Source organism: Hipposideros armiger, unplaced genomic scaffold, assembly GCF_001890085.2.
Source record: "Hipposideros armiger isolate ML-2016 unplaced genomic scaffold, ASM189008v1 scaffold_400, whole genome shotgun sequence".
NCBI lineage: Eukaryota > Metazoa > Chordata > Mammalia > Chiroptera > Hipposideridae > Hipposideros > Hipposideros armiger.
The window spans coordinates 1381769-1393860 of NW_017731750.1; the positions used below are offsets into that span (position 1 = coordinate 1381769).

Here is a 12092-nt window from a genome sequence, read left to right on the forward strand (position 1 = left end):
TAAATGAAAGAAGCCAGACACAAAAGGCCATATATTGTAGATTTCATTTATATTGAATGTCCAAAATAGGCAAGTTCATAGAGACATGAAGGCCTTAGTGGTTGCCCGAGGAATTGGGAGAGACTGCTAACAGGTTCAGGGTTTCTTAGGGAGGTGATGAAAATATTCTGGAATTAGATAGTGGCAATAGTTGCAAAACATTGTGAATATACTGAAAGCCACTGAACTGTACGCCTTAGAATGGTGTGTTTTATGTTATGTGAACTATATCTCAATTAAAATAAAGGAAAATAAACAAAAGATGATGTGGTGTGTCAAGAATTACCATCAATATAGTTCTGTGTACTCTTAGCCCCTCAAACAAATTTCAAGGCAAAAATGCTGAGGTTTGGGATAAGGCCAGGAAGGATCACACTCAGGAGTAACTAACCTGGGGCAGGTGAGAAAGTGGGGGAGAAAAAGCGTGGAGAGGCTTCTGGTCTTTGATGATGAGATAACTGAGAAAAAGGTGAAGCTCTTCACTGGAAATAAGGATAAGAAACAGGTTTCTGAGGCTAAGAGGAAAAGAGTAAGTTAGTCACTGGACCAACTGAGGTGATGGTTTTAGAGGGGCCTGGGCAGCCATCCAGGAGACAGAGGACACAGGTTTGGAGCTGTTCTGGGCTGTAAGGACAGATCTGGGAATGTTCAGAACGTGCACAGTAAAGGAACTACCCAGCATCCTGATGGTGAGAACCATGACTGATCCCAGTGAAAGCAGGGAACTAAGCGGGGGGGAGGGTACAGGAGAAGCCAGACAGTGCTGCTGGGGCCTCCGGAAGAGAAGACTGCCAGGAAGGACACCACCAACAGTGTCCAGCACAGCGGGGTCAGGGCAGGGACGTGCCCACTGGACTGGGTGAGCAGCGATCACTGGCAAAATTGCCTGAGTGATTTCAGTTTAATGTACAAGAATACAAAAAAATTGCATTTTATTTGGGTGTAACTTAGGCCAATGTCAATATTCAAGCTTTTCATTTATATGTCAATAAAACAAATTACTTAAAAAAAATAATAACAAGGGAAAGACCCTGACTTGCGATGCACACATATCCTGGCCTTATTCACACCTTCCCTGAGCCAGTCTTTTTGTTCTTCCTCTTCCCCGCCCCCCACAAAAAGCTGTTTTTATCTTGAATGGGTGTGATAGCATATGGGCATGGGGGGGGCGCTATTGTTCCCACCTCCGCTAGTCTTGACCAGCCTCGGATGGACCATTCTACCCTCAGTAAAATAATGTTCGCAGAGCTTTTTTAATTAAAAGGGAAATATGCTTCACAGTTTAGGTGGAAAATGAGAACACTAAATTGTTTTTACCATAGGATCTTAACTATGTAAAATGTGCATTAAAAAGAGGGTGAGAACATGGGCAAATGAGCAGCTGATTCTGGCTAGTCTCTGCAGTATTTGTTTTTTCCAACTATATGTGCTTTTGACACATTCAAATTTTCCTACAAAGAGCATGCCTTGCTTTTAAGATCAGAACAAAACGGTACTGCTGAAAAAAAAATGTTATACTCAAACTCGAAACAGAAGGAAAGCAGGGATAAAAAAATTAATGCTAAACAAAGTAAACGCAAGGCAAAGAAAAAAAGGTATGTTTTGAAGATAAAGGGAGCATTACATAATGGTAACAACCACCGCTAATAATGAAGCCATGCAGATACAAATCTATGTTGCCAAAGAAACTGACAACAAGACAGAGAAATCAAACATTATTAGGAACACAGGGAAGAATCGTCCTTGCAAGAAGGAAATGTTAAAACGCCATTATCATAAAGACTTAAGAAGATAAACTCATAGTCAAATAGACAAAATTGATGCCAGGAAGGAATTCAATTCCATGATTACACTGTGGGTTTGTTTTCAAGTCTACATAGAATATTTACAAAGCTCAATAATACTAGTCACAAGGGAAAAACATCCCAACAAACACAAAATGTTAAATTTCTCTTCCCATTAAAGGCATTTCTGGCCTAGAGAAAATATAGAGGCTGGAGCAAGAGGAAGAAACGAGAGAAATGCCATCAATATAGTCCACTCCTGGTACCCTAGGTATTTGGGGGGACAGGGAAGGATGAATGGGAATTAACTTCAGTGTCAGACTGGACCGAATACCTCTTCCTGCTTCTTCTCACACTCTCAGCATCTCCACTGAAACAGGAAGTGTGAGCCACTGACATGCTGCCTAACTCAGTGGCTCTCACAGTGTGGTGCCCACTGAATCAGCAATACCCAGGAGTTGGTGAGAAATGCAAATCCTCAGCACCCCACCCCCACCTCTGAAAGCTGAACCTCCTCCAAGGTGGGGCTCCAGGAGGGTCCCATGTGAAAGTATGTGTGCTAACTGCGTATAAGCCCCCAGGCTCCCTGAGCCCTGAGCAGGTTGACTTTGAGGAAAGGGTCTTACAGGACTCCCAGAGTCCTCTGGAGATGAAGCTCCCATCGCCACAGTAGCAATCCTCCTGACACCCCTTTGGGGGGCGCCTTCCCTTCCCAGTGCTACCTCCCCACTCCCCTCTCCACCTCCCAAATAAACAAATGCTCTCAAATCTTTGTGTCAGGGTCTGTGTCTGGGGGAATGCATACCAAGACATGTACCAGAGACCCTGCTCTCACGGAGCTGGTGTTCTGGCCGCTCAAGTTCTGGCCAGGCCTGGCTTGGGCTTGCTTTCCTTCCTCTCTAGCTTGGCTCTGCAGGGACACCCTTGCAAGAGGGAGCCCCACTGGGGGAGCCCTCACCTCAGCTCAGTCCAGCGCTCACCAGTCGCCCTCTCCTCTGGGGTTGCCAACGCTTCTCTGCAGCACCTCCAGCCACTCCGCCGCCAGTCCCTTGACCTTCCAGCTTCATTGCTCCCTCCCTCCTTTCCTCCCAGGTGACACTCACCAAGGCTCAGCTACCAGCCAGGCCCTTTGGAACAAATTTTTGCCCAGAATCTGGGGTTCAGATATGCAAACCATGGTGCTATCACTGCTAGAGTGCCCACAGGATGCTGGGCAGCACAGAGAGGGCCTTACGATCATGTCAGCAAAGGCTTCTCTGAGGATGTGACACATGTGGAACCTGGGGGACTGGTGGGACTTAGCCAGCAAATTGGGGGGGGGGAGGGGTAAGCAGCAAGGACTCCCTGAAGGGGCCTGGGGGTGCTGCTGAAGCAAGAAGTCTGCAGTGAGCGCACAGAGGCTGCAGAACAGCCAGGGAGAGAGACTGCCAGGCGACTTAGAGACTTCAAGGCACTGGAAGAAGAACATCCTCGCAAGAAGACTCCCAAGGTCAGTTTTAGAAGAATCTATAGGTAACGAAATGGCCAGAGGGAAAGGGAGATAAATAGGGATGTGAAAAATTCAGCAAATGACCCATCTGTCCTCACAACCTGGAGGCCCGGGAGAGGTCAGTGGCCTGAGTGGCATATTGCTGAGTCCAGGCACCCTCAAGCCCTTCACTTGTAACTGTGATGCTGATTCACAAGGGCCAGGGGGACTTCAGCTATTGGGCCATGAAACGTGAAAGGCTCATCCCAGAGCGCCTGAAGACAATCAGGTTCAAACAGGACCTGCGGCTTGTCCTGCCTCCAGCTCGCCCTCTCCTGACCAGGAGGCACACAGGTAATTCTTCCTTACGCAGCACCAGAGAGCAAGGGCTTCAGCCTGCCCCTTAATCCCTTCAGTTGCTCAGAAGATAAGCCTTAGGCATGCACCCTGGCTGCTTGCTTTTCTGTCATCAGCTTGCTAGGGTTTGTTCCTGCAGTAAGCATAGTAAATTTTGTAGGCTCTGAGCCAACACAAAGGTGCAATTAGCGAAACCAACCCCCAACCCCAACCCCTGGACACCAGGCCTTCTTCACCAAGGACCTCAAAGGGTTTTTGTCATCGCCATCCAATATTTGCCTGTTTCATTATTTTTTTTTAACTTGAGCCACCATTCCTAACAGAGCTAAACTCCAAAAAGTCTGCAAACACTGCTCATTTCCACCTACAGTTAGGCGGCCACAGTGGCCCAGAGGGGAACCCTGGGATAAGATGAGCAGTTCCCACCACAGGGCAGAATGCCATTTTTTCTTTTGTTTCTCAGAAAAAGACAACAGAGATGGGGTTAGGAGTGGGGAGTGGGGAGGAATTAGGCTCTTTGATGTCATCTTCTTTAGGGAATAGGAAGAGGGAAAGAAAATCAGTCTAGAACCATAACCAGTCATTTATTCTTAAGTGTCCTAGAGCCCTTGAGGACGAATGAACCAGCATTTACCTAGACGTCTTCCTCTAAAACATCTCCCACTACCCAGAGGTGCCCGGAAACAGCAGACAAAGGCATCTGGGCTCACAAGGGAAGGGAAGCAGCCTCTCCCCACTGACATCGCTCAGCTGGAGCACATTCCTCTCCAGAAAGCTTGTGCAGGCGGCCCCATACCTTCGTCACTGTTGTCGTCCACCAGGATGATTTCCTTCAGCAGGTGTGTCGGCGTATGATTGACAGCACTGTGGACCGAGCGCAGGATCACTGACAGGGCCTCGTTCACAAAGATAAAGATGATGGATATCTGGGGCAGCTCCTTGTTGTACTTGAGCTCCTTACACCTGGGAGGCGAGCAGAGGAGAGTGGAGTCAGAGGAAGGCGAAAAGCACAGGACTGTTTCTGACACAGCAAGGATTTCAGCCCAATCCTCATATACCTTCTCCCAAGGCATGACTCATTGGTTCTCTCTTGGCCTCTCTTGGTTAAGAACTGAGACTAAAACCAAGAACTGAGAATAAAACTAAGGAGGAGGGCATTAAGGGATGCCCTTAATGCTCCCAAACTTACCACCTCGTACGAGTGGGAAGCATCAGTCTTAGGCACACATCCACTGTGCCACACATAACCCCTGTCCCACATCAGTGCCCACCTGCCTGACTCCCCACTGTGGGCACCTGCATTTCTCTGACTGGAGCCCCTGCCCCAAGCAGTTACCTGGCCCCCAGCAGCTCTTATCCAGAGACCACTGGGGGGTGATGTATAAATACCCGGGCTCCCTGGGCCCCTTGAGCAGGTTGACTCTGAGGGGTGGATTTCACAAGGCTCCCAGGGTCCCCCTTGGGATCAAGCTCCACAGTAACAATCTGCATGACACCCCTTTGGGGAGAGGTGCCTTCCCTTCCCAGTGCCACCCCTCCACTCCCCTCTCCACCTCCCAAACACACTAATGCTCTCAAACCTCTGTGTCGGGCTCTGTTTCTGAGGGAACGTGTACTAAGACACTTACCAGAAACCCTGTCCTCATGGAGCTTACATTCTAGAAGACATAACACACACAGGCAAATAATCACATCAAAGAAGCAAGTCCTCTGCCTGTGTAGGAGAGTGCTGCCCGACACGCCCCAACTCTTCCTGCCAGCGTTCTGAGAATCTCCCTGGGGCAGGAGATGGCACCACCTTCCTAAGGCCCAGCAACTCTCCCACCCCCAAGCCAGGGGAGAATCCCTTTCATTCAGGCTAGACTTGGGGGCAGAGGACTGGGGCCTCCCTGGGGCCCCGGAGATGGCCGAATACCCAGGGAATGAGATCTGTGTGGCCCAGTCACAGTAACACCCACACTCTGTTGGGGGATCCCGGGAGTTTGGGTTCATGCTTCGTCTGAGCCCCATTGAAAACACCACATGGAAACAGTGGAATGGCGTACGGAGCGCGTGCATTGCAGGGCCCTCCCCTCTCCTTGCATGATTCTGCACAATGTGGAGCATCATGTGGGAAGGAGCAGAACACAGGCTGCGGGATGAAGGAACGGAGTGAGCGAAGCAGCACCGGAGAGGAAGCAAGAAATACGGCTGCTTTTTATGCTGAACAGCTTGGCCTGTGCCGGGCCATATTAATCACGTAGGCAATTTTCAGAAGAAAATAAAGTTTTGTTACAATATACATTTGTGTCTCCTGGAAGAGACCGTCCAGGGACCCACTGATCCTGCAGCCTCATTTTTAGCACATCGCTGTCAATTCACTTTTGGGGCTGCCTGTGAGATTAGAATGGTTACTGGCGGGCTCATGGGCAGTGGGGATCATCTCATTCACTGCATGATGATCCAGGAGGGCACCCCAGAAGGTCCCTCAGAGCCCCCTCGACTGGGGACTGGCAGCCATTGGAGCCTGGCAGGCTGGCAGCTGCTCCTTCTTAGCCCATTACTCACCAGCCCATGCACGTGAGCACACACACTGTCCATACCCACCTACTCTGATCATTCATTCCTGGGGCTGCTTTCCTTGGTCCTTTAACAACTTCTGGTCCTTGGAATTAAGAAGCAAAATGGCCACATTGCACTGTATCAGCACCGTCTGCTCCACCCACAGGCAATGGGGTCATGTTGCCATCAAGGCTGAATTGTGAGTCTAGTCTCGTGGCCGGAGCAAACACCTCCCCCTGGTGAAATGGGCAACATGGGAGCCTCAGGGGTGTGGGACGGCGGGGGAATCCTGCCCCTTCATGGGTCAGGGAGGCCATTCAGTAAATCACAGGGGTTTCAGAAGTGAGAAGTGCTCTGCCACACATTGGACATGTTACTCTGGGCACACTGCTCATGTGTCTGCATCTCTAAAACTGTCAAAATGATCCTCACCATCCCTAGCTCTGGGTGCCTGGCTTCGGTCCTGGTAAGGATCAAGTGACACAGCCTTTGAGAGCCCCATGAAAATGCAGTGTAACAGCTAATGGAAAGATGCTGTCTGCCTGGCTGGCCCCTCCGTTCCCCATCACCATCGGCCAGGCTTCCAGAGTTTCCCCTCAACCCAGACCCTTCCTGCAGGACCCACCCAGCACTCTCCTCCTTGACAGGACCCAGGTCTCTAATCTTGCCCAGCTTACAGTGATTCACCTCTCCTGTGCCCAGCATCCTCAGGGTTCCACAACAGGCAGACAGTAGGAATACAGGCATTATTGTGAAAATCAGCATTATTTTTGTCTGTCTTTGAAGTCTAGGGAGGTAGGCTCTGCCTTAAAATCTCTAACCTGGCTTGTTGCCTGATGTGTGGAAGATGAGCAGAATATCCTGGAGAGAGGGACAACTGAAGTTTTAAGCAGCTTCTATAAGGAGAAGGCACTGGCAGGTATGTACATCACTTCCAACCAGACAGGGCAGAAGATGAGTGCAGGAAGGGAGATTAAGGGTGGATGGGGCAAAGAGAGAGGCCCACAGGGCACAGAAATGCTGGAGACTGCACAGCGGAAGAGATCAGATAGGGCTCCTGCCCTTAGGCATGGGTGCTGAGACAACTGTTCCGATGATTCTCACGATGCTATGTCCAAACCTCACATATCTGGGTACCCCATACCCTGCAGACTGGGGCTAACATGACAGAAGTCTCTCCCCTCATTCCTGAGTTCCTGCAGAGCTGAGGGAGTGGAAGGTGCTCAGTGCCCAGGCCACCGTGGTGGGCATGGTGCTCTCTGGGTGGCCGTGGTGATGGCCAGTGCCAAGCAGATGGGGCAGGCAGACCTGGGCAAGGGAGCAGTCAGCTTGGCTTCCAGCCCGTCTCTACATAATGGAACATACAGGATCAGACATGTTTCCTGCCTCCCTGATGCCTCCCAGGCTGCAAAACCCAGGTAAGTGTAGCCTGAGAGGTTGTGAGGATAAAAGAATAGATCCCAGACTGAAAGTATTCAGGAGTGAGAAGAGAGTGGCACATCATAGAAATGGCACAATACCTCAAAATCTATAGGGGTGTGTGTGCGCGTGCATGTGTGTGTGTGGGGTGGGGGTGGGGTATGTTCCCTCTAGCAACACAGACTCAGATCTGAGTCCCAGAAATCACAAATTTCCTTGCAATAACTAGTCAGTAAGCATAAGCAACCCTTTCTCTGAAAGATGGTTGGCACGAAAGCTATCTTCCGGTCTGGGTCAATGTCAGTCAGTGCTCGAGGCCGGAAGGGGCTACAAAGAATTTCAAGCCCAGGCTCCTCTCCTCAAAGGGCTCCCAGGGGAACAGATCTTTGTGAGACTGTTCTCAAAGAGAAAAGAAACCAAGTGAGGTCTTTAAGATGCCTTACATCTGTCCACCCAGCTGTTTGTCCAGCTGTCCATGTATATGCCTGAGATGTGTCCTTGAACTCAGTAACTCCCCGCAGGTGACCCGTTCCCCCTCCCTCGCTGCACTCACCTCAGAGCCCTTGACATTGACTTCACTGAACACCAAAAGACCTGGCTGCCACTGGCAATCCACCACAGGCAATCGCAGTGGGTGTCAAAGAAGGTCAAGGGCAGAGGCCTCCAGCAGGGAACAAATCAAAGCCCAAACACTTGGCCACAGCCTCTCAAAAGCAGACCCCTGCCCATGACCACCTTTCAAGGAAACAACTTTATATGACCCCGATGTGGTCCAGACAAGAGATATCAAGACACACTGTGACCTAGTCTACCACCCAAGAAACAAAAAGGTGACCCCAAACATCCCCACTATTGTAAAGGAATTTAGATGCAGTGTGTGGTCCAGGAGACCCAGGAGGTTATAGATAATGATGATGATGATAATAACCAATGCATACATAGAAGCCTACATGCTGAAACTGCTGGAAGTTTCTATGTACTATACTGTCTCATTTAATCTGCACAACAGCATTATGAGGTAGGCAGTGCTATCATCCCCCCTTCACAGATGAGGAAATTGGGGCACAGAGAGGTGAAGTCACTTGCCCTAAGTCACACAGCAAGTCTGCAGCAAGACTGCCTGGATGTGAACGTCATCATCTGCTGTTTAGAGTCTCCTAGGTGCCCCTGCCAGACAAAAGCAGGGTGTGGCAGCTGCAGCAGACAACCCTCCACACAGTTTCTAGCCCAGCCCCTCTTAGCTGGGAGAGATCTTGGCTAAGTTATTTAGTCTATTGGAGCCTCAGCTTCCTTATTTCTGATGTAAAAGTTCCAACTAGGAGACGGCCCTCCATGGCGAGTTGCACCACACCTGTAACCTGCTGGGGGCAGAGTGCACACCAGGAGGGTTCCTTTCAAGTGGGATCTGGGTGAGCAAAAGTCAACCCTCCACCCCTGAGATTAATAAGGCTGCTGGGGATGTGGGCAAAACTCCTAGTGGTCTGGCTGTGAAGTTGGACAGGGAGCTACCTTGGGTGGTGACTGCAGGGAGTTACCAAAAGCCCTTTAACTAAAGGATCCCCAGCAGAGGGAGTCCACGCCTGCCCTCCGCCATACAGAGGTGTCACATAGATTCTGCTGCTAATGAGACTCTTCAGTCCTTGTGCACCAAAGCCCAACTGTCTGTCCTCACCATCCCTTGGGGCAGGGTCAGAAAGCCCCAGGACCTGTGGGTGCACCTATGTGTGTGCTCTGGATAGCTGGGTGGGGCCAGGTCAGGGCAGGTGCCCACAGGCCTGCACTCAGGCTCCAGCTCTCTCTCTGGCCCCATTCCTGGCCATCAGTCCCTCAGGTCCCATCTAAAGTGATGGGCCTACCTGGTTTCTCTGGGTCACTCAGCTCATGTGGCGCGTTGCTGTGGGGCCATCCGCAGGGCATTCCTAGCTGCTCACCTCAGTTCTGGCTCCCAGGTGCAACGACGACCCCGACCCTCAGTCTCTGCCCCAAGGTCTGCCCCCCTAGTGAAGGGACCAATTACTGAGCAGCACCTGAGTTCTAGCCTGCTGTCAGTAATGGAGAGTCCTGGGTTTTGACCACCAGGACACAGCCAACACTCTAACAAGGCAGTTTGTGACTCAGTGTAGTAAATGCTAGGTGCCCAATGGCTGTACCTCCACCAGCCATGACTGATGAGCTGAGTAGACCAGGAGGGCAGGGAAGATGAGCTGTGAGCTGGATTTGAAAGATGGACCAATGGATCAAACTTGCATGGCCAAGAACACAGGGAGGGGCGGGCAATTAGAGCCCTTCTGAGCACACAGAGGCACTGAGGTCCCCTTGTTTTCTCTTCCAGGGCCTTCCAGAAGAAATCTGTCTAAGTTTGTTTACAGATGGCGTAGTAAACAGCCAGGTCTTGGAACCATAGACTCACATCAAGCTCTGCAAATTCCTATGAGGCTGATTTTCATTTTCAAAGTACTTCAGAAACAGGGATAAGGTCACAAAGACCCATTAATAAAGATTCTACAGCTGACAAGTCTGTTCTTAGTGCCAGGTCTCTACACCCAGCTTGCCAGGCTCCAGGAGGCAACATGGACTGAAATGAGAGGGAGGAAAGTGCAGAGAGTCAAACAGAATAGGTAGTTAGAGTCAGAAAACACCACCTTGCCGTCCCAATAGCAGCCATGCTCTGATGAGAAAACTCTTGAGAACTGACAGACTTGGGACACACATTCACACCCCATCCCCCCGCTGCTGTGGGCAGAAGTGGGAGGCGACCACTCCTTTTGTGAGTGCCTTGCCATCATCACTACATCCACACACATCAGATCCACTTCACAGTGGAGAGCCCAGGGCCTTGAGCATCTACCTTATAAATTCCAAATGTGCTTACATATGAGAGGAAGCCTGGAATGCACCCCTGTGACACCCTGCTTTACACTTCCACCACTGACACACCTGCTCACCAGCCTCAATGGCCACACTCTTCCTTGACCTGGACACACCCTCACTGGTCAGCATCAGGTACACTGGAAGCATACCTTCTCAAGCTGAGAGGCAAAAGGGCGCCATCCCCAAGAAAGCATTAGTGTGGCCCAGCCACTTGGTAAAAGGGTTCATTTTTCCAACAGTGGTACCCAGTCATCAGGGAGAAGTCATCAGGAAGGAAAGGCAAAGGTCTGAGCTCCATGTGGCCACGAGAACCGAACCACAAGCCTCACCATAGCCATGGCTGGTGCATGCAGTCCAAGCTACCCCAAGCCAGAGGTATGACCCACGAAGCATAGAAATGGGGCTCCTCATTGGAAGCACTATTGCAAAAACACTGACACTGCTGGGCCTGGAAATGGCCATGAGCACTGACGTTGTGCATGCTGACAGACACATCAGAATGCCCCGCATGCTTTCCACGGCTCACCACTGCCCACGACCTCATTTTTCTCCACAAGGAGACAAACTCCTCCCTCTTCTCTCTCATTCGCTGTGGACATGGGGTCAAATTATGAGGTCAGGTGACCATGCATTTCTAACTGTCTATGATGGTTAATTTTATGTGACAACATGGCTAGGACTCAGTACCCAGATATTTGGTCAAACGTTATTCTAGATGTTTCTGTGAAGATGTTTTTTAGAAGAGATTAACGTTTGGATCAGTAGGCTTGGAGTAAAGTGGATTACTCTTCACAGTGTGAGTGGGCCTCAGCCAATCAGCTGAAGCTTTTAAGAGAAAAAGACTGAGGTACCTGAGGAAGAGGGAATTCTGTGAGGAGATGGCCTTTGGACTCGGCAACCTCAGCTCCTCCCTGGGTCTCTAATCTGCCTGCAAGCCCTGCAGATTTTGGACATGCCAGTTCCCATAATCCTGTAAGCCAAATTCCTTAAAATAAATCTCTCTTTTCTCTCTCTTTAGATAAATGATAGATAGATAGATAGATAGATAGATAGATAGATAGAGAGAGATAGATAGACAGATGATAGACACATAGACAGATATCCTATTGGTCTGTTCTCTGGAGAACCCTCTCTGATACATGGTCCTGTAGTGTGGAATAAAGATTATACCAGATTGAGATGCCATGTCTCATCAGATCCCTGTCATTGCAGTCCCTCGGTCCCATTACAGCCTCAGACACCACCTCAGCACAGCCAGGGAGCCTCTGACCCACACGACGGATGACCAGGACTACCTTGTTGGGGTTACTGCACTGGAATGATCTCAAAACTTCCATTTCTGATCCTAGACCTCACCATTGCCCAGAACTGCTACACCTCAACCATCTTCACCTTCAGCAGCTACAACCTCCTTTCACTTTAGTTCTCCCATCTCATCCTCCCCAAACATCTACTTTCAGACCCCCAGAAGAGCTCCTGGTCCTGGGCCACACTGATTTCTCCAGGACATTAGCCCTTCCCTGGCTTCGTGTTCTTCCACGCACAGCTGAAATCCACACACTGCCCTTCAACCTGGCCCTGCCTTTACCCGGCCCTCGCTCCCATGGCCGCTT

At 50.2% G+C, this 12092-nt stretch overlaps 1 protein-coding gene across 1 annotated transcript in view; it reads right to left on the bottom strand.

The window, feature by feature from the left end:
* Window positions 1–12092, bottom strand: part of LOC109393959 (putative polypeptide N-acetylgalactosaminyltransferase-like protein 3) — a 347307-nt gene that overhangs the window by 75922 nt on the left and 259293 nt on the right. The window contains exon 3 of the mRNA XM_019663704.1: window positions 4445–4611. Within this exon, the coding sequence (XP_019519249.1) occupies window positions 4445–4611 (167 nt within the window). The remainder of the gene's footprint in view (window positions 1–4444; window positions 4612–12092) is intronic.